Source organism: Branchiostoma floridae, chromosome 2, assembly GCF_000003815.2.
Source record: "Branchiostoma floridae strain S238N-H82 chromosome 2, Bfl_VNyyK, whole genome shotgun sequence".
NCBI lineage: Eukaryota > Metazoa > Chordata > Leptocardii > Amphioxiformes > Branchiostomatidae > Branchiostoma > Branchiostoma floridae.
In genome coordinates, this window is record NC_049980.1 from 24,931,624 (window position 1) to 24,953,108 (window position 21,485).

Sequence of the window (21,485 nt, forward strand, 5' to 3'; positions counted from 1 at the left end):
TAGCATTCTTGAGACTGCCGGTAGGTCAACAACCGGTAAATGTCCTTACTGTGACATCCTAGTGGATACGACAGGTAGATTTAAGAGTTAGATAAGTTGTACTATAACGCTGACGAACGTATATATTCTACAACCATCTATAACCTATAACAAAGGAATGTGTGGCTATTCATTTCAACTATATATTAACGTTAACAGTGGATGCCAGTGCAAGTGCACGTAGACAATTAAGCGTAGTCGTGCAGAGTTGCACACCACGCACATTTGTGTCCATATCTCGAGAGTCTCGGTCACGTAGCCGCGCATGAAGGCATGCAGAGTCGCACACCTTAACGTTACACAATAAGATCCCTACAACATTCTATTGTTTGACGTAAACAGGGTGGAGTTGACGGTGGGACGTCATTGTAATATTCTGTAATAACGCAGCTTATCGTTCCGGAAACACTTTATTTAACTTTACAGCGTGATTCTCGGGAGTACAGGAAAAACGTCGCCACGCCTGACTTAGGCCTCACATCACCACGTGCGCAAGGGCAAAGGTCACTTCATTTATGACTTTCGTCAGGCGTCGTCTGATTGTGTCGACAGTAGAAATCCTATATTCTCGGACAGTTGTGAGTCTTGTAACACTGTTGAAATGTGTCATAAGTAGTTTTGACGGAAAATTACATGCACACATAGTCCTTGAAGAAATAATAGGTTTATTGATGTTATGTTTTATGGCCTACATAATAATAGGAGGAATCAGGAAGTAAAATGTCAAGCTATGGCTGTGAAAATTATCAGTTACGTCACACTTCCGGTCACCTGCCCCCACCTCCTTCTTTTCGCAGAAAAAACCTTGTCATTGGAAAACTGAGACAAGATAAACCGTAGCTATTCCCCTGGCCATTTCCTTGTCACTGTTAAACAGGATTATGAACAGGCAGACAGAAATGATTTCCAAGTAACAGTTTCCACCAAAGTAACGACGCAGGTAATCTTAAATTTTCGTTCCATATTATGGGATCACTATAGGATCAGAACAAGCAACATTTTTCTGCCACTCAAACCTAATTTTAGAAGTTCTGACACCTGTTTTCGTCTGTCAGTGTCCGTCCATAATGACGAAAATCACAACACAAATAGACTCTATGTTACTCTGAAAGAAATACCCATACTGTGTAAAAACTCCACTGCGCCTGACAGAAAGCTATTTAAACTATTAAAACGGTCAACAGACAAGTCAAGACTAAAACCATCTCAATTTTTTTGCTTTCCGGAGCGCCCCCGGTGATTTTGTCATTGACGCACACGTCATAATCGTCATGTCCAACAGCAATGATAGAACAGACATGGTCTACCCAGCAGTTATTATCACATGTTTCGGTAGGATCATAGCTTAGAGTGTTAAACTGGTGATATTTGCGAAACTGTGACACGTCTGGGCCGGTGAAGGAGGAGGCCAGGCGGTGTAGAGAGTCCGTTCCCCCGTCGGGCAGTCCGAACGTGACGGTGAGCGAGTAGGCCTCCTGCCACACGGGCCTGCCGCTCAGGTTGGCCTCTGTCAGGTTGGTGTAGTATTGAACCACATCCTGTTGTTGGATATAGGAAAGGAAACATGTGAATAGGTTTGCCTAGTTTTACAATGATTGTTATGGTCAATATGGTGTAAAATAAAATGTATATAATTTCCACTATATTCTCCACCAGAGACTTCTGTGCGCATGCGCCTCAAAAATTAAACATGTAGAATACTTAACCAGAGAAGTTGGCTGGGTAAAGGCATTTAGGGCCTCATGAGACTAGGTCTCCTGGGTTTCACCGTAAATGCTGGTCCGGCTCTTCTTTTAGTTTTCGACAAGGAACCAGAAAAACAACGTCCGTCGCCCATGTCCAAGTTCAGAACGTGTTGCCCCCCAGTCAGAACGTGTCTTTCCCGAAGGCCTGGCCTTCTACGATTCTCTAATATCCCGATTATCTGAGCTTTACGCACTTGCCATAAACCCATTCGATAAAGTTTATTAAGTCGTTATTGGTTTAATTTACCTTAATCTGTAGCGTCTGCCTGTCGTACTTGTACAGCCTGACTCCGGGGTTGTTGGCGCCGAACCCGCTGATGCCGGGCAGCGTGGTCCTCCACGGGGTCACGGCAGGACACAGGAACATCGAGCTCACAGCTGAGCCTGGAGCAAAGAGGAAAGTTCAGAAAGTTGGCTTAAAGAAATGCAAAGACCGTTGCTAGGCACCCACCATACCCAACGCGGGGTTATTTTGGGGAGCCACCACAAGGCCCTAAGGGGCAATATCAGGTCGACTCGTCGTACAAGATTCATACAAGGGCACAGTAAGCGTGTCGTAATTTTGATGAATGAATGAAGACCTTTATTGTACATTCATACCCACTGGGTTTAGTACAGGTCACAACAAATGATACAACATGATATAATGATACAATGAATCTACACTACTCAAGGATCGTATTCTACTGCGTACATTCGGCTTCTTCTCGTTTCTTTGTGATATTGAAAATGTAAGAACAGATATGCTTTATAAGTAAAGGCTTGTCTAGACTCATAAGGAATATAAATTTGTCTATATTACTTAGTTGTATGAAGTGGGGGAACATGGATTCTATTAGTCTGTAGAGTTCAGCTCTCTCTTTCTTGTACAAACTACATTCTACTACAAAATGATGTTCGTCTTCTAACTTATCTAGATTGCAGTATCTACATATTCGTTGTTCTAGAGGAGTGCGGTTATGTCTTCCGGTTTCGATGTGTAATTTGTGGCAACTGACTCGTAGTTTTGTGACGGCCGTCCTGTGCCGAATATTGTCAATATCCAGGTATTGTTCCACATTATAAGTGGACTTGAACAGTCTGTAAGACCTCAATTTGTTTTTAGCGGATCCACCTTTGTTGTCATTGTGTATCTCTCTTAGAAAAGTTTGAAAATAAATGTCTTTCAGACGCTGATTGATAGAATTGATAATTTGAGACGAATTTGTATTGTGCTGTAGAGGACAATGCCATACATAACCATAGCCGCATTCCTCCAGTGACTGGCGAACTCCTGACGCCCAACACTTGGCTCCAGCCTTGTCTAAATCTATCTGGCAAGAAAGAGCGTCTGACTGGAAACTGTCTGCTGGTACTTTCTGGCGAAGTCTAATTAAGTGTTTAATAGCATTTAGGGAGGCTTCCAAATGAATGGGGAACCTCCCTAACTCGGCTCTAGCGGCGAGGCCACTTGTGGATCTTGGCACGTGTAGGGTTTGCTTACAGAATTTTAGATGTATTGTTTCAATAGGACAGGATTTGGGGCTTTTAACAGAACCCCAGATTTCCGATCCATAGAGAATTATGGGCTTAACACATGTATCAAAAAGTTTGTTTCTGACAGACAAAGGAGCATCGGCTTTGTCTAGGGATTGATTTATCCCGAATAAAGCTTTCAGACCCTTACTGTACAAGTGTTTGTTGTTCGCCTTGAAAGTACCCGCAGAATTGACAACAATACCTAAATAACAATAGTTTGTCACTATTTCAACAGGATTGTTCTTATACATGAAATACACATCTTTTGGTATACGACCACCCTTAGTGAAAACAATTATTTTTGTTTTCCTAAGGTTCACATTTAGGTGCCATGTTTGACAGTATTCTTCTAGTCTATTCAAAGAACATTGTAGACCTTGTTTTTATTCAGAGAAAAGAACTAAATCATCTGCATACAATAGACAAGAGACACGCTTACTGTACATAGTTGGGGGGTTACACATATCATTATCAAAGACAGATGTAATATCACTTAAAAATAAATTGAATAAAGTTGGGCTTAAATTACAACCCTGTCTGACACCACAGTTTGTGACAAAAGGTTCAGTCAGACCTTGACTGTATTTCACACGATTTGTAGTTTTTGAATACATGTCTTTGATAGTTCGAAGAAAGTTGCCCTGTATACCTAACTTGTTTAATTTGTAAAGGAGGCCATTTCTCCAGACGGAGTCGAACGCTTTACTAAAATCTACGAAACATGCAAAGAGACGGGAATTTTTACTTAGATACTTGCTAACTAATGTACTTAACACGAAAAGATTATCTGTAGTTCTAAAGTTCTTCCTAAACCCTGCCTGATGGGGTTTGAAAAGACTATTGTTTTCGGCATAACTAACTAAGCGATTGTTTAATATAGAGGAGAATAGTTTACCTAAGCAGCTAATTATGGAAATTCCGCGGTAGTTGTCTGGGAGAGATGGGTCGCCGGATTTGTGAATTGGAACAATGTTTGATGTGTACACGGGAGTACATTCAAATTCAAAACCATGCTTGATGCACTATTGTGCAGATTCCCATGATGTTGAAAGTTTTTATCTATTCATCTTGCAATCAACCATGATGAAATTCTCACCGTCATCATCGTAGAAGACACGGAAACTGTCCGTGTGGTGGTGACCGAAGAACTGCCCTGCGATGACTGACGAGTGCTTCCGAATGAGTTCGTTGTAGCGCTCGTTAAAGTTCGGGTACATCCAGTACTGGCTTCTCTTTAGCTCGAAAAAGCCGGGTGGCAGGTGTCCGACAATAAAAACCTATGAATTCAATGGTACACAGAAAAGTCAATGTGTGGAACAGGTAAAGACTAAACAAACGAGCGCTGTGTAAACTGAATCATGTCACAGTTCATCTACTAATATCCATCAATGAAATAACAATAATACCATTTCTGAGTTTGTTTGGGCGTCGCCGAGCACTCTGTCCAGCCAGGCGAAGTGTCCCCCTGGATCCTCCATGTCTTTTGTCACCAGATTAGATTTGTAGTGGAGGTTGGTGTTCACGCTAACAATGCGCAGGTGAGGGGCAGCGGACACCGCGTAGTAACCACCTGTAGATACAGGTCATGTGTTCTTAGAACTTCAGATAGCTGCGTTTGAACATTGGCAGGCAAATAGCCGTTTTGACCCCAAGGGCATCTTTACTAGATATCATAAGTTAAGGAAGCCCAACTAGAGTCACCGTGGCTACTTTGCAAGCTGTTAAGTATGTACTAGAATCAGTTTATCCGGATCAGTTTATTCGTTTAATATGACACACCAAGTTGTTGAAACCCAGTTGTAAGTAGCAGTTTCGCAATAATCTGTTTACATTTTTGTGACAAAACAGTTTTGTTTGCCCCCTCCCCTCTCGCCAGTTATGTACCTTGCTTGAAGGCGCTGTTGGCCCCGTCGTCATCCATCCAGTCCCGCCAGAACCCGGCCACCGCGTCGTAGATGTCACTTCCATTGGGCGGTAACTGGTTCTTAGGGTGGTAGTCATGGTTACCAAGGGCTGCATACACCCTCTTGGTCGGAAAGACCTCCTTTAGCAGTGACGTCAGGTTACCGATGATGTTGATGACAACCTGCTGTCCGAGCTCTTCGTTAGGCACGTGCGGGGTGTCATCCCTGAGACGTTAGGACACAGTGCAAGATACAACTGGTATATGAATTTTGGCGATTTTCATCGTCCTGACTTGATATACCTCCTAGAATACTTTGCTTATTTTTTCAGTATCATAATCTGAATCTTTACGATATTCTGAACATTTATGATACGATAATCTGAGCATATATGAAATGATGAGCAAATCACACCACACCTACTCATGTTTTTATTTGATCTTTGGAGAAGTACGGGACAGCCTAAGACTTGTAGCTAGGGCCAGCAGAGAATCTATTCAGCAGCCAAGGCAGGTCTTCCCGAAGAATTTAGACAAGAACACCGATGATTTGTCATGCAGGGAGAGTTTGCCGGACAAGATTTCGGACAAGCCTTGGCTGCCGAACAGATTCTCTGTCGGCCCTGGGTAAAGTCAGGTTTCCAGGGTATAGGCTTCCGTCACTCGATGACAAAATCTCTTGCAACATCGTCAAACCATCCTCACCCTGTCCACAGTATAAAGTCGGGGTTGGCTTCTATCTGCCTCATGGCGTACACCGAGGAGTTGATAAGTGCCCAGGGGGCGTCACACAGGTAGTCTCCCCACACCCCCGGGGAGCCGTCCTGCTGCCCGCCCGACACGTGGCACATCTCGCCTGGGACCCCGGCGGTGGAGTAGCGGGGATCATAGTGGAAATCTGTCACCTGCCAGAACCAACCTGGACGCATGGGACGGACAGGATAAGTTCAGAGGGACATTAGGTAGTAAAATGATGACAGGCTGGCATATACAAATTATGAATGTGACCTTTGGACCGATCAAGTACATTGCGAGAGCGAATTACGTATGTACAAAAGGCATATGGATCAGTCGCTTGCCAGAACCATTCTGGAAGCGCTGGATGGACAGGACAAGTTCAGAGGGACATTGTCGGTAAAATGAAAACGATGGCAGGTCAGCATATACACATTATGAATGTGACCTTTGGACCGATCAAGTGCATTGTGAGAGCGAATTACGTGTGTGCAAAAGGCTTAGAGAACAGTCGCTTTCCTTGTACGATACCATGCCAGGAAAATAAGAGGACGTGGCCTCCGGGTAGAAAATAAAATCAGGAAAGCTAGAACCTGCAACAACACTCACACGCCCTCGCATGATGCACAGCAAACTGTGCGACTTGGCAAACAAACAGGTCCAGCAGATCTATACAGGGTTATGGAGGGCTAGGAAACATAACTTGGACTTGGACCAATATACATCTCCTCCATCGGTCTTCTTTTTAATCCAACAGAGTAGTACATGCTCATTACAACAGTCACCCGACCGTTACTTGTGAATACATATATACTAGTCATATAAAATCACAGAGCAGCACTCTTACACACACTAGTTAACGGTGGGTATAACGTTATGCACCTCCCCTCCCAACATCTACTCTGACAATCGATTTATTGTATTGCCATTGGACAGTAGCAGGTTATGATATCTACCGTGACCTGTGTACCCACCGTCCTCAGTAGCTACACTTTGGGTCCATACAAGCACCACAAACAGGAGAAACATGGCCGGGTTACGCCACCGTTACCGCGCGATTGTTGTGGTCTGACCTGTTTAGGTCTCATTGATGAGTTTCTTCTTCCCATAGTCTCATAGACTTCTATGTTATAATTCGTGGTTTAAATGGGCGCGTTCATAATGAAACTGCTTGAAATTTCAGCAAATTTTTCATTCTATGTCGAGCACATTTACTCTATATCGTGGAAAACAATTGCCAACGTAAACTATACATAGGAACTATTTTATAGCAATTACAAACTACGATTAGTCAATCCCCACAAAAGGCACTTTTTCGCTGCTAGTGTACAACCGCACCACTCAGAACCCCCGACTGTGTACCTCCGACCTAGCGCGCGGCTGCAAAACTTTACCTGCTATTTTTTTCTTCAGTTACAAACAAGCTTTCACCAATCTAACTTTTGAGATCAGTTCCGCTGGCTGAAAGGGAATTTCTCACCGCTAAAAACATGCGTCCGTGCGTGCAGCCGTTTATAAATACATCAATGAGACCTTTAGAGCAAACATTGTAGAGGGGGTAAACCAGCTGCATCGACTGAAATAGACGTATCACTGCACTACCACGGTACCAGTAGCAACAGTCACATTATATATACCAAGGCGCAGAAAGGAGGCGCACACGCCCCCTACAACCTTACTTGGCAAGTTCATGGACTCCTCGGGTATCAGAGGCTTGCATGAGTTATCAAATTTGGAAATGGAGTGTGGGCCGGAGGCATAGCCAAGTAGACACAATCGGACAAAATGGTCGGTCCCCAGGATCAGGAAGCAAAATTAATTTTTAACCCGCTCGTTAGCCATTGTTGAGTTGGGCATGGTGGATGACTTTGTACAAGTAAGAATACGTTCACATGTCTGATAGCCTTACAAAAAATTCATTCCATTTCAGAAGTCTCAAAGTCTCAATGACATTGTAGTAATAGAGCTATCATGACCCCAGCCGGGCGTTTTATCTGCAGTACCTCTCCTGACCGTCGCGAGAAAAATTGCAAACCATGGCCATCAAATCGAAAACTCTCAAAATTTAGAATGACGGTGTAGTAAAGTCATTCAGAAGAATAGACATGAAGGCAGAAGAAATTTGGTATAATAGAGAAAACGGGATATGCAGAGCGACCATAAAGACTCCTGTTTCTCCGTATGCCCACAGCTCCGGTGCCATTACAAATCGCATGGTGACGCTGCTGAAGCATTGTACTGTACTGCACTGTACATATGTGACACTCGAGCCAATGTGCACTCATTTCATTGTTGGATGACAATGCTTGCAATACCACTGGATATTGGAAGAGAGCAGTTTTTTTCTGATTGCCCATTTTCTGACAAGCCTAAAGGGCTGTTTGAATAACACTACAGCTTTCTCTCCAAATACTGTATCTTTGTCGTCTTTTCGTGATCTTCAAGCAGATGTTGGGAGGCAACATCGTTACGTGTTCCTTGATGCTGCTTTCTGTTACAAAGAAGGATGCAGTTTAATAACAGAAACGTGTAGCTATGAAAACGTAACTAGTTTGCCCACCCAATATCTGCTTAGAGGTCAGCCAATTTGCTCACCAGGACTGTGCACGTGGGCCTTCCTCATACATGTGACTGTTAATAAGTTATAATAAGACTGGAGTGGCCCAAGTAGCTAAATATGGATGGTTGTCAGAGTACTCAACTACACGAGTAACGTCAATCGTGTTGATTCTGATTTTGAGTACTTTTTGAGTTCTAGGATGTAAGCTATCTTAACAATGGTGATGTGCGTCATTACTACACGTGCACCGCTTATGTTGATGATGATTAGTCGAGCTCAACACCACGTGAACACAGACGCATTTTCAACAAGCCTGTAACAAGTTGAATAGGACAGAGATTGGAAAGAGAGAAAAAAGATGTAGTCACTAATTGAGATAACTTGGTTACCAAACCCCAGCCCGATCTCAAAAATATCTATCGTGCAGGGTAGATATTTTTGAAATCCGATCATCGGGCTGGGGTGTGGTATCCAGGCTAGGATTGAGAGGAATGAAGGGTAATGGAGAACGAGCCCGAGAATCTTGAAAGATCACTGAATAAACAAGAAATAAATAAAAAGAAATTAAAAGAAAGCTACCCTCCTTTAACATCACAAAACCCACACATGATCGAAAATGTGGGATCCTTCGTCTTCTACTGTCTCCGAAAAAGAAGTCAAACCCAATAGCTAAGTTTTTTGCTTTGTTTTGTTTATTTGAACTTATCACTAAGTCGCTTACTACTGTATATTGTTTACCATTGTTTGTCTGTCATGTTTATCACTTGCAATTAGCCCTCGGGCAAGAACTTGCAAATAAACTTTCTTATAAAAACAAATAAAATCTCATAGTAAAATGTAGGAATCGGCATTGCCATTGGAACCTAGAGCTGTCTTGGCCGGTCAAAATGCATGGAGGACAAACTATGAAATTGTTCTACAATGAAGGCGGTGAAATTGTTTTAATGCAGATTTTGCAAATAGCACAGAGTGGAAAGACATATTTATATGTAACGTTACATCTTTTCAATGCTTAGAGGAGGGGCTGGTGTGATATTTTTGTGTGAAAGGAAATGCCAAGTTTCCATTTGCAAGAAATGACAAAGAGCAATGTACTTCTTTCCAAACACACCCGTCGTGATCTGTTATATCAGGCAGATGACTATTTCGTTGAGCGGAAATTTCTCGCAACAGAATTTTTACTGCATCAATGAAATATCCATTTCCGCGTATCAAAGATGTCCCGATTATAGAGGCAAGACAAGGAAGATTAGATCTGAGTCATGGCGTAGTTCTTTCTTATTCCTCCCGCGAGCGAGCTCGGCCCGGCAGGGCTCCCGTGACGGGGGATTATTCATGCCCTGACGGCCATATTACCAGTCCATTTCCTGAGCGCGTGGCGTGCGATTACATCTAAACCGCCACTTATTCATCGTGATTCATCTTAGCTGCCCGTAATACAGCAGAACATTACGGTTCCCACGCGCCTCGGGATGTTTTCCGCTGTGTTAATGAGCTGGTCGGGCTGCACCTGCACTGCTGCGGGGACGCAGAGGTTACACTCGTGGCGAAAGAAATCACATTTTCATAGCGGAGGCCGCCGAGGGGGAAATGCAGAAATGCGAAGACAACTTAACATTTGGGTATAGCCATTCCGTCTTCGCCTTAACGTTTCTGATGAGTACTGTTGTGAACGACAGACTAGACCACTGTGTGGTCGTATGATTGCAGTTCAGCACCGTGGACATTGCTATCTTGGCTACAGTCCCAAATTGCCGCTGGTTCCCGTACTCTCTGTTCGTTATAATTGTGATATACAGAACTAGCATTAAGATAAATCATCTTATTAGTATCACATGAAGAATGATGTTTGGAGACGTCAATACTAGCGAAAAGGCACCTTATTGCCCAATTTCGTCCCGCTCAACCAATATTCTCAGTGAAGTGGTGGAACCGACGTTTGAATCTCCAGCTCAGTCTTGTCGTCGCTCTATCGGACAGATCTTCAACAATGCCTTCTAAGGACTTCCCAAGTTTTTCCAGTTTTGCATCTCTTTGGCATTTTCTGAAAGAAATGACGCGGATACTAGGATACGTCGGTACACACGCACACAGGTGGCTTTATGCTTATATAGAGAATACCTGAACAAAGCACACACACACACATACAGACAGATATTTTAATGTCCTTCTCTTCTATGGCTTCGATGTTACATTTTTATCATGCAAAACGACAAAATACAATTCGTGAAACGTTGCTAGTACTTGCTACATTACATAGCCAATCATACACCTGTCAGCAGTGCTGTGGTTTTGGCGTAGCACGGATATGGTTTGAAAGTGCCAAGTGCTTTGTGATGGGATCAATTTGCCAGGAAAAATGTTGCAATTTTCCAGGTCATTTCACAGACAAATATGGGGCTATTGTTACGCACACCTGGCGGGGGTACATCGCGTGCAATTTTGATAAGGTGGTTTCCACAATCATAGCCCCATTTGCCTGCTCTTATTCACTTGATTGGCATTACTTATGCTCGTTTGGGGACGAAATCAATATGGAAATTTCATAGCATTTTACGATCATCACTCACGACTTCGCTAAAAGGGTATGAATTGGACTTTGTTAAATTGAAAACATCACCTTTGAGCATAAGCGTAAAAGTGTACATGTTATAACTACTGCAAGATTTATAATCGTTTTCTACCGATTTGTGCTGATTTCAGAGGACCCTGCATCTTTCCACGCAACGCAGATTCTCCTAATCCCTAAGCATAAGTTGGGAGAGGGGACTAAACCATTTATCGAGCTGCCCCTTTCTGTAAAAAGTACCTCCCCGACATTTGTTTCCAGAGTTTGGTTGTAAAAGAACTGTCCAACTGTCCCAGTCTCCTTACTCAAATCATACTATATGCCTCGTGTCTACGCTGAAGACACGTCCACGTTGACTTCACTATCAGTCAATCTTTACAAAAGGTGGACGAAACAGAATACTAATAATAGCAGCCACATGTGACACCTGCCGTGGTGAAACCCCGTCTCCGTAAAGCGAATGGATATTCACACGTGCAGCCAGGTTTCTTACAGTATCGAACAATATCGAAAGGGACATCAATCTATTTCTATTCTAGAGTATTATGGGGGGATACAAACGCACAACAATACCAACACCTGCACATCACTAATAAGCTCCAAAAGCCGATCCTAAAATGTCGGCATACGTCATGACTTCCCGGCAGTTAATGAGGCATTGTAAGTGGGCACTCAGCGAGACCTGAAGTTTTCCTCTTCATTTGTCATCTCTTGTTCAGCACACGCACCTGCGTGTACGCTCACGTGATCCATTACCCAAGAGACGGACAGGGAGGGCTGGGGCGATGTTGCAGAGGTTTTTTTGCTTAGTTTAATACTCTCTGTTTAGAAGACTGCACAATCTGAAATTAACCCAGGCGCTTTAATTACAAAACCCATGACAGCTGTATCAGGTCTTAGCCCCATGTACAATTGGTCATAACATCGATCATGCCCGTCTTGATTAATGATAACAGATGGATTGTCTTTGGAATGTCTGAGGTAACATTGCACAATCAGCCTTTTTCACAGGAGTAGGTTCTATCTAATATGTAAACACTTTCCCTGCATATGTGAGAGCAAGGAAGACCTTTTCGTAGAGGACACGCGAAAGGTGATTCGGATTATTAGAAGCTGCTTATTATTACATTCTTACTGTAAAGGGGAATTATTCGGGGTGTCTTTTGTTCATGGTTTTCGTGGTGGTCCCTTCCTCCCAAAATCCCTTGTTTTAACCACGAACTCGAATTTTTTTTTACACGGTAGTCGCTGTAGAGCAGGTACTTGGACGGGCTGAGACATGCAACGTTAGTTTGCTTCCTGTTGTCAAGTGCTCTGATGCTATAGGTTAGTACCACTGAGAAGTCACGACGCATGGTTCAACGTATGAGTTCTGAGCTGACGTGGGTCTTCTACAAAAGACACTCATATCTACATGTCATTAACCAGGTGCTCCAATCAAACAATTGTAATGATATAATTGGGCGCTCAAGCCGGAAGAATGAGTTCTTGAAGTGTTCATTGATTACTACAACATTCAGTAAGCGCTAGCTGAATTTGTTTTTGCTTAATAACGTTGTACCTTGCTCTTTCCTAACTATTGTAATTTGTTTCTGGAAGCCGTCCAAGATGCCGAATGAATGCAGGTATCATCTGCCAAGCTGTCAGAGACCAAGTACATTCAGAAAACTGACAAACAACCAGAAAGCCGCACATAATAGGCAACAAATGTCAGTACTGAAGCTACTTATTTGAATGATTGACGCGATACGAACGCCGAAGGCGGCCGTTTGATCATAATAAGACGACGGATGATAGATTCGAGTGGGTTCGAGCACATCTTCATGCAGCTAAGGAGCCGTGGCTGTCGTCTAAAATTTTGAGAAATGAGAGTGTGACTCCTTCAGAGAAAGATTGTGGGTTGTGCTAAGCGCTCTCAAAAACATCGCTGGTACTTATGTCTCGGCTTCCTGCTTGAACAAACGCGACTATCGCTTGAAATGTAACACACGGGCGGTGCCCACGTGTCATTTTTAAGTGTGACACCTTCAGCTAAAATGTTTTACACCCACTTATACTCCTGTGGTCAGAGTATTTTTTCTGAAAATCACTCTTGGATTTAACTGCGTTTTTTTCTTTCAAGGCAGCACTCAGCGTTGACAGCTTTGGCTTTTCAAGTATGACGCCAATAGCTATTGGATATTATCATTGACGTATGTTGCCGTACTAAGAACATCGTTCTTTTTCTGAATAACCAGAAAGTATGGCAGGGGTGGCGTCATATCATCGACATGGACGTGTGTGCAGTAGCATACACATGTTACAGAAGCAGCTCTGTTTATCTGTACATTTCTTTTTCGTTTATTTACATACCTGTCAGGCGAATTCCAAATCGAAGCGTATCTACATGGATCCTTTGGTGTATGGAAAAATGTTTAGACATTTGTCAAAAAGAGAGAATAATTTGCCATCAAGTTCAACCAGTTGAGAAGAAAAGATCTTGCCTGCTCATTTGTTTTTTCATCTGGTCTAATTTATACTCAGTTAGATGCAGTAGCGTGAGATGGCAAGAACTAAGAGAAACTAGGCAGTTACATAGAATAATGTACCGGTGGATTTAGTGGGCATTTGAAAAACACGTTTTCGTTCTTTAAAGCGGACAGGAATAGATATTGCCTGTCGATTTTTTTCTAATTTGATCTAATTTCTAGATGTACAGACTACTTGGTTCTTTTGGTGACAGGAATTAAGTGTAGAAATTGGACAGATAGAGAGAATAATGTACCCGTGGATTTAGTGTGCCAGAAAAAAAGACGAAAAGCAAAGCTAAGAGGAATAAATATTGTCTCTGTGGTATTAATTATATCGCAATGGATCCATCCACGTTACCGCAGGACAAGGCGGTGCCTCAAGGAACAAGAACGCCGGGTTTGATAGATGAGAGGTTTGATCCTTTTTGCGGCCTCGGCATAAAACGTGATCTCCGCAAATCCAACCGACCATTAGCGGCATATCAACGATAAATCATCTGCATATCAGGCGCTGCTGGGCACGTAAGCCTCCTGTGGGAAAACAAGAAATAAATCCGACCGTTATTGCATACATGCTCCAAGAAAATTATTTCGTCATGTTATATTTCAACCATACCACAGGGGTGTTTCTTCTCCTCGTCCCCCTTTTCCTCCTCCTTCTTCTCCTGTCAAATCTTCAAATCGATTCATCTGGGCCAAATGGCCTGAAATTTGGCAAAACGTTAGAGGGGGCCAGTACCCCAGGCACTGAACTTTATTGATCTTTTTTTTTGGAGGGGGGGGGGGGTTAGAATGAAAATGTTTGTTTTGTTTTTGGACTTAGCGACTATGCGAAGTCCATTTTTTTCAACGAAAGTGTTTTTGAACTGGTCCATTTTAACTGAAAGTGCATCACGAAAGTTATTGCTTGCACGGGGGGTGACTTTTTCAGATTCACTTATGGAACAGTCCATTTTTGCATGGGGTGGGACTGTGGGAGATGGTTAAAATATGATGTATATGCTCACAAATGTTGCATGTCTAGTTTTGTTGTAGCTTTATGTGATTGTCAATAGCATTCTTGAGCACCTAACGATGTGCTTGTCGGTAAATCCTGGGTATTTGATTGTTTCTTTCGCGCACTATCATCTGTAGCATATGCTAAAACACTGAACGAAACATCGCTGCGGCGTCTATTGTACGTTTTCAGAGCAAGAGAACACGGATGCAATATGATAGGATGCCGGGTGGATAGTTCGTCAGCACCAAGGACAGCATCTCCATGTGCGAAGTGAGCCGCTCCAACTCAACTCCAGCCTTTGAGTTGAATATTTTGTACAGCTGGCCTACTTTATGCGAACACTATATTGCATGCTTGCTCATCTCCGTCTTTTCCCAGTCTTTTACTAGGATTAGGCCATACGATGCACGCCTTAGGCCTACGTCACACGCAAGGGGAACAAATGCACGATATTCTGCGTATCTTGAGCGGGGTTAGCCCGGCTAACAAGAGTCTGTGCGTTCACATCACGACGTCACATCACGACTCTCCCGACGACGTTCCCTTTTCCCAATATAACCGTTTTGTTTATTCCACTCTGTTGATAATCTCTCGAAGCATCAGACCTGGAAGCCATTCCCAATTAAGTTTACCTGGATCCCATACACTCGAGTATGGAAGTGAGGAAGCGAGTATGGGATCGATGGAGCCCAGGATAAAAATCTCCTCACCGCTCGCGTTGCACTGATGTATGATAGACTGGTTATGTAAATTTTAGTTGACATTTGTGAATATCTCTTGTGAACATGATTTACGTCTACAGTTGGTTTCTTGGCGATAAGGCGTTATGATAGCCATGGATAAAATTCTAGCGGGTCTTCGTCTAGTTTTATTTCCCGCCAAAGTTAAAATGAGCGTGGTCCAATGTGGCCTACCTCATTCCTTCCGCGTATCTATTTTGCAGAACACATCCGCATTACTTCACCAAAATTGCAGCCTGTTACATAGGATATCCCCGAATGAATCCGAACAAGGCAACCGATGTCCCGACATGAACGTGGTAAACGAAGGGAACGAAATATAACAGCAATCGCCGAGCAATTTCGGGGTTCGTTATGCTTTCAAATGAACAAGAACCTAACCGCTCTATCCGCACGCAAAAAGATTACGTGCCACTGGAGCGCGCGCTGTGTCGGACACACCTAGAATTAAGAGGCAATATCCAGGTCAGTTCCCACTCCAGGAGCCATCCATCTCACCAACGTTCCGCACGACGCGTGCACCGCTGCAGAATACTGATGTCCAAGCTGATGATGCGGTCGGGCCGCGGGGTCCAGCCTTTTCGGCGATTCTACTAGTACTGCTTACTGCGTAGAGGTGTGGGGGATTCGGAGTCACCACACGCTACCGGCGAAGACATAAAAATGTGCACTTCTAGAGAAATGTACTAAGCGATACAAAAACACTGAGATTGATCCTCATATCTGCTTGGAGAGAAGTAAAATACGAACTAGCCCTGATTGATTGGATGGCGATCTGCAGTATTCCAAGCACGCCTCGTGTCCATCGCGGATTCTCCGTACATCACCGTGTAGAGCCCCTGGGCTATCCCTTTCCATTAAGTTGTAAATTCGGCCTGAAAGCATCCCTCATGTGTAATCATCTACAAAGGGCAAATACAACTTGTTATGTATATTGTCTCTCAGAACTCCGACTATATTCAGGATACCACAGCATTATGACGCATAATTGCATTTTTTTGAGGTTGCTACATGTTTCATAATGTAGTGCACGTTTTAATTTCTGACCGGCAGTTTAATCGTACCAAGCTTCCATCGTTCTAAACAATCTCGCACGCTCATTTCAGAAGGTCTCAGAAGGATCTCACAAATCAAGCTTCGGGTAGAAAGAATTTATTTCCCTTGTTCTTACATTCATGTTAGTGGTATAGATTTGAATTAGGCAATGATTTATTTGATCCGAGGTTTTCCAATACACAAGCCTTCTCATCTATCCAATGCAATTGCGGCAATGCACATTAAAAGAGAGACTCCACACTAAAGCATCATTTTACGATGTTTTATCAATGCGTTTTATCAGCAAAATTCGTACAGAAAACACTGCACGCATGCATTGGTATTCCCAGGCTTACATCATCATATATCAATATATCATACACTACTATGTCAATTTGTGGCCTGCCCTTCCTGTTCCTCAAGACCGCCAGAACGGTTGGCACGAATGTGTGATCAGAACGCCCCCCTCCCCCCTTCGGACCCGTATAGGAAGTATTTGTCAGGGACGTGCTGCGCTGCCGCACAGTTTATTCCTGGCGTCGTGACAAAGCCATCCGTACACACAGCTGTATTAGTACATCTGTAACCGGCGGTTCAGAGAGTGCTGTTCCGAAACGGGAGGGGTCCCGAAGGTTTAGTCATGAAAGCAAAATGTCAAATGATTCCCCTCCGAAGTGCATCCTCCCATTTAATCTAAATTTATATTATAAAGCAGGAGAATTTGTCAGCTGCGCCCTTTTCTACGTCCCTCTCTAGTGGTGCCCGCTTTCCTCTGTTATTAATATAAAAGCTATGCAACGGTGAACAGTATAATTGTACGGATGATATTTTGAAGATTTCCAATGTATAAACGAGTAGATTACCTGGTACGTACTTAGATATACAGAAAATGATTTCACTGAGAGTGAGCCTCCAGAGAAATAATGAAGTAGATGGACAATTGATGAATCTGAGACCCGGTTCACAGGTGTGTAATATATAATGACTGATTAAATGCGAAGGCCTTAAGTAGACTGAACCCCAATTCACTCGGCGCCAAGGTGGCCATTCTGCAGTCTCACTTTGATGTGCGAATTTTTCGGCAACTGCCTTTGGTAAGTCGATCAAACACGGTTTTTCTCCCTGGTAAAATGGCCTTGTGTACAACAAACGTTCTCTTGTTTTGAGTGTCTAGCCTAGCTGGTGCCGAGAAACACACAAAGGTGTCCCTGGACTTCCCAGGAGAAGGGAGTTATAGAATCCTTTCGGTTGCCGGTCCGCACATCAACCCCTGCCTTTCCTGGACCTGATGCCAGGATGCACTGGACTGCAGCGTAGGATCCATGGTGACGGTAGCCTCCAAGTCCCAGCCCTGGCCTAGTGTGAAAAAGCATGTTAAATAAATCTTTTGCAACCCAGCGTAGTGGACAACCACCTAAACGGAAGGAAGAGGGCTGAAAGTATGGTTATACACGTTGTCTTGTAATCATGTGGGCCCTCCATGATTCAGTGATGGTGAATATTCTGATAATCTGATTACAACCTGTACAAGGGAAACGCGCTGCACCTCATGACGGTTCAGAGCCCGTCAGCGTAACGAACATGATAAATTTTTCCAAGGATAACGTCACTTGGCGATTATAAAACGAGACCTATTTACTACATGATTACACTTCTGGGCTTTCTCGGCAATAGTTAAGACATCCTGTGCAAATTCGACTATGAGTTTATGTAATGGCACTGTATAGCCCTGTCTCGCCATGGCGTCGATGTGATACACACATCTTTGCGGCTGCCCCTCCTCGTTCCATCCCCTTAACAAACGATCTCAGGACCAATCTTCATCAACATCACGACCCAACAATACACCTTCAGACTATCAAAGAATGGTCAACCGAAGGGAGAGTTCTTCGTGCCTTCTTCTCACATGTTGGGGACCGAACGTTCCAATTTTCCCCAATAGCCTCTGCTTTTTCTAGATCTCCTTTTCTACTTTCCTTTTATACCTGCCAACTGTGCCTTGTAATTATTTCCTCATAATGATCATCACGGTCCTTTTGTTTTCGCTCCATCTCCCTCTATAAAGTCAGAATCCCTCTACAAATACCCCCCCCCCCCCCCTTACGGAGGGCACATCAGGTCTTCCTTCACATCTATGTGAAGATGTAGCGCCCGTGGCTTGGTCAGCATATTGACACACGTGCTTGCCGAATCACTGACGGCGTGTGGAAGGCTCAAGCGGCTGTTTTCATATCAGCAAGACTAGATTGGAAGGCTTAAATATATACAGAACACCCTGACGTGTACTTGTGAGATTCTCCCGCTTTGCAGCTGGATAAAACCTGCTTCTTAGAAAGACAGAAGTAAGTACGTCGATCAGAAGGCACTTTTGGCATATTCTGTTACAATATGACAGTCGGTGGAAGATAAGCCAGGTGTGTCAGAACGTGCAATAAAGGTCTTCATTCAGTCACTAAACTGGTCGATTTATTAGTCAGTGCCATTATGTATATTGCACCCTTAAATCATTATCTTCTGCTTCCATGACTACAAACTTTCAAGAACCATAGGTTTGCATCGAAGGCTCCAAAATGAATTCCGTTCACTTTGTGCAATGCAGTACAAATTGTCGGCTGCATTTGGCATTTTCGCACCACGCTATCTCGGTGCGTGTCTACAACTGCTGGTCCACATATTTCCGCTGAACTCACAGATGTTCCTTCTTGTTCGCGCCCTGTTTGGCAACCCAGTTGCAGACGCCAGACTTACTGGAACCAGAGGACCAACAAAAACCTTCCAGTCCCTCCCCCCGAGCATACACAGCTGGGCCTCGTCCCTCCCTCCGCCGCGCTCGGTGCACAGACCCACGCCGGCTAAAACAAACCTGTACATACATCAGTTTGGTGCGAGGCCACATGGAGCGCGTGTGGAACATTTGTGTGTTACACCGCCATCATGATACATCAGATTACAGTAACAACAAAGGGGGTGGCTACGTGTATCGCCGGGTCTGGTTTAGCCTGGATACCAGACCCTAGCCCGATGTCAAAAACCCAACACGATAGATCATTTTTAGATCGGGCTGGGGTCTGGTATCCAGGCTAATCTTGGTTGTGTAGAAATGCTTGTACAGATTGTGATAAATTTCGAGCCATACCGATTCTGGACTAGCTAGGCTACTCTCCAAACAGTGGTTAGACTCCGATTGGTTTTCGACGTCTTTTACGGCGTTTTGTAGGGCTTTCCATTTTGTCAGGTTTTTAATTTCCTTTTTGGACAAGAAGAAACCCTGAAAATAGAAAGCCCGACAAACTTGCCCAAAACGATGTCAGAAACCAATCCTAACCTCTGTTTGAAAGTAGGACTGGTATGGTCGGACAGATCATAAACATAAAGGGTACGAAAAAGGAAACTTGCTAACTCCACCATTACATTTTCTCTCAAGTCATTCCATTGCAGCCACTATGTCAGCATACATCGTCATGTGCAATGCTCTTTTCTATTTCAAGAAATAGCCTAACGTTGAACTTCACATGACTGACAGATCTGCAGACGACAGGAGTTCGCCTCAGCAGGCGAAGGTCAAATGGCGCCGTTACAGATGCACATCAGCCATTCAGGTGTCCCCATAACCTTGCACTTCTGAAGAACCTGGCATTGAACTTGACATGTGATCAAAACTTGAAAGTCTCTATCATGATAGGAACAAACTTGTAGATAATTCCAGGCGCCAACCCCCGTGAAGAATAGCCTGTTTGATGATGGTCATATCAGACTATGAGGTCCGAATAGACATGTCAGCTGTCAAACGTTAGCTGATTAGACGCCACTTATCGATTTGTTATCTGTTCCACTGATGTCAGAATTGTAGAAGGGGGATATTTTTTTCTTAAATTATATTATCTGTTTTGAGAAACAATAATCAATGTTGCCATTATTCCGAAAATCGTCCCAGGACATTTTATATCGACTTTCGTTTGCACAACAGCAGCTAAGGCTTAGGTCACAATTCCCATCTCGGGGCCCGCCCGGGTAGCTTTCAGAAACCAAAAAATATAATATAAATGACAACGAAAGACACAGAACGTAAAGAAAATAGTCATGAGCATAATTTGTGTATATTCCTTGATAAACGCTTTTATTTTTCGTTTCCGCAAACATCCCGGCCGGGGCCCGGTTTGTAAATGTGACCTAGGCCTAAGATAGGACTTGAACATGCTGCATTTCATTAAATGTTTTTTAACTTTGTTGGTCGGATTTTAAACACGCATGCAAATGTATTTAATGCCTTTGTCAAAATGTATTCGGATTGCAGATTGGGCGTTCTGCCAAATTTTGATAGTGATTTGACATTTGTTTAAGGAGTCTTTAAAAGATATTGATATTTAGGTTTGGTGTCACGACAACTGAAAAACAGTGACATCCAGGCGCTTTATGAAGCTATGTCCGAGGACTTGCTATGTCATAACAATTCTGCGTTTTATTTAATTTCATTTTATAAACTATTTGTTTATATCAAGTAACTAAGAGACTGAACGTAACGCATAGGAACGGCTTCCCCACGAGCTAAGCATTTGCACTTTCTAGCACTTGGGTGGCGTCTGATGTACCCCTGGAGCTTTGCCACATAGATGATGAAGCGCCTCAGAAATCCTCCCAGATTCCAAGAAACGAGTGCATGACATTGACAGTGTTTTTTTTTAATACAGATGAGGTGCTATGTGTCCAAAGTTGTTGCGTAGAGCTGCACTGTTGGGTGCGATTTAGTGAAGTAAGCATAAAAATAAAACTATATCTGTCGAGAATGACTGGCATCTTTGCAGGAAACGGTGTGGGGCTTTCTTATTTAAAACCTGGCGCCTGTCGACTTTCACAGATGGCTGACCCCAGATAAACCCTGACCTTCACATGTGAAACAACTGTATCATGTCGAAGACATGTTTTGTGTAAATGCCGTCTGCAAGTCGCTGGGGTACATTTGAAACTGGCATCCAAGACCTCCTTGTATACAACATTATAGTAGATGTCACCATTTCAACAGTGGCGGCAAGTCAGTACAAATGATCTGTGGATAGCAATTATAGACTTTTTTCAGACGACTTTTTCATTACGTGCCCGGCTTGCGAATAAAGCGAATAGGGGGGACACGTGG

General features: G+C 43.4%; 1 protein-coding gene across 2 annotated transcripts; it reads right to left on the reverse strand.

Moving 5' to 3' along the window:
* Positions 1-675: 675 nt before the first annotated feature.
* Positions 676-7,724, reverse strand: LOC118410119 (acid sphingomyelinase-like phosphodiesterase 3b). 2 transcript variants are annotated; one of them, XM_035811633.1, is made up of 7 exons: positions 7,620-7,724; positions 5,911-6,124; positions 5,187-5,431; positions 4,709-4,872; positions 4,399-4,579; positions 2,032-2,168; positions 676-1,577 (listed from the first exon to the last, which is right to left on the reverse strand). In XM_035811633.1, exons 1-7 carry the CDS (start codon positions 7,630-7,632, stop codon positions 1,200-1,202), a joined length of 1,332 nt encoding a protein of 443 aa, XP_035667526.1. In that variant the 5' UTR covers positions 7,633-7,724; the 3' UTR covers positions 676-1,199. The 2 variants fall into 2 exon arrangements, with proteins under 2 accessions (XP_035667526.1, XP_035667525.1); XM_035811632.1 differs by lacking the exon at positions 7,620-7,724 and adding an exon at positions 6,915-7,047 and having other exon boundaries at positions 677-1,577.
* Between the last annotated feature and the right edge of the window lie 13,761 nt (positions 7,725-21,485).